Genomic DNA, 1,264 nt, shown 5'->3' on the forward strand with positions numbered 1-1,264 from the left:
CTTATATTTTTAAATATCTTGGGTAAAACAAGATCCTGAGATGAATATTCTTGTTTGTAGCATATTTTATGTTTTGCTACATGACATAAATTGAATTTTTAATATTACAAAGATAGCAGTTGGTAGAAAGACTTTTATTGATAAAGTGTATTTCTGATAGGAAGATATAAATATAGGCTTTGCTGTTCTTACTCTTTATCTTGTTGATGCCTGAGTAGCATCATCATGATAGCCTTATCCTTGTTATTGCCTGATCCAGACAGTGCCTTAAGAGCGAGTGAGGACAAACTTCTGCCTTATGCTGGAAAACCTGTTGGTCAAGGAAGAATTCTATTTCTCATTTTTGTATTTTATCTTTTTCTACTAGACTGTCTTCAAAGAGGTAAAAGATGAAGTATTATTGGGATTTTTGTGTATCTTTTTATTTATTTTTATTCAGATTTGTAGGATATGAAATATTAGTGCTCTCCTTTCTTTTCAGCTGTTGGAAGCTCTCCTAAAGTGAAGAAAAATGAAGATGCAGACTTTGATATGTTTGCACAGTCACGAACTGCGACTTATGAAAATGCAAAAGTCAGGTAACTGTTCCTCTTCTTATCTTTTCTGTAGGTTGTAATAGTAATGGAAGCTATTATAATTCAAGTATACACTGTTTGAGAGTTTTAATTGATTACCCAAATTCTTATTTTGATGGTAATAAAATAAAATATTTGTAACAAAGTCTAGTTTTTGTTATTTATTATTTTTGATTAAAACCTTAGATTCAAGCAGTTAATAGTTTTCTGTACAGAATGAGCCCTAACATTCTTCAGATTGTAATGACGTAGCAAAATATTGTATGATTTTAAATCATTAGAATAATTGTCAGAATGATGAGATGAAGAAGAGCAAATTTCTGAATATGAGAAAGATCACAAAATCGATACTCAGCATTGTTAAATCCATATTGGTAACTTGATTGTAATTCACACAGTGGCAGCAGTTACCAGGATAATGCTGATGTGGATGTAAGCGGTGCCTCACTTGCTCGCACAGCACAGCTTAGACACAATCCGGTAAGTGCCAGTTTTACAGAAACAAGCATGCCTCATCATTGCTACAGTGTGCCATTGTGTCATGATGCTCATAGTACTATGAAGATATCTCATTGCCAGGAAACACATGATAACACATTATGTTGCTCAACATTTTATTTCATTGACAAGAAAATATGTGTTGGCACGTGAGGTTCAGTTAGCACTATGTTGTAGTTTTCATGTAGTGC

General features: G+C 32.9%; 1 protein-coding gene across 1 annotated transcript in view; it reads left to right on the forward strand.

Annotated features, from left to right (window-relative positions):
* Positions 1-1,264, forward strand: part of LOC119592691 (TOM1-like protein 2) — an 18,868-nt gene that overhangs the window by 10,687 nt on the left and 6,917 nt on the right. The window contains 2 exon segments of the mRNA XM_037941607.1: positions 482-578; positions 974-1,055. Of these exon segments, the coding sequence (XP_037797535.1) occupies positions 482-578; positions 974-1,055 (179 nt within the window).

This window comes from Penaeus monodon, chromosome 30 (genome assembly GCF_015228065.2).
Source record: "Penaeus monodon isolate SGIC_2016 chromosome 30, NSTDA_Pmon_1, whole genome shotgun sequence".
NCBI lineage: Eukaryota > Metazoa > Arthropoda > Malacostraca > Decapoda > Penaeidae > Penaeus > Penaeus monodon.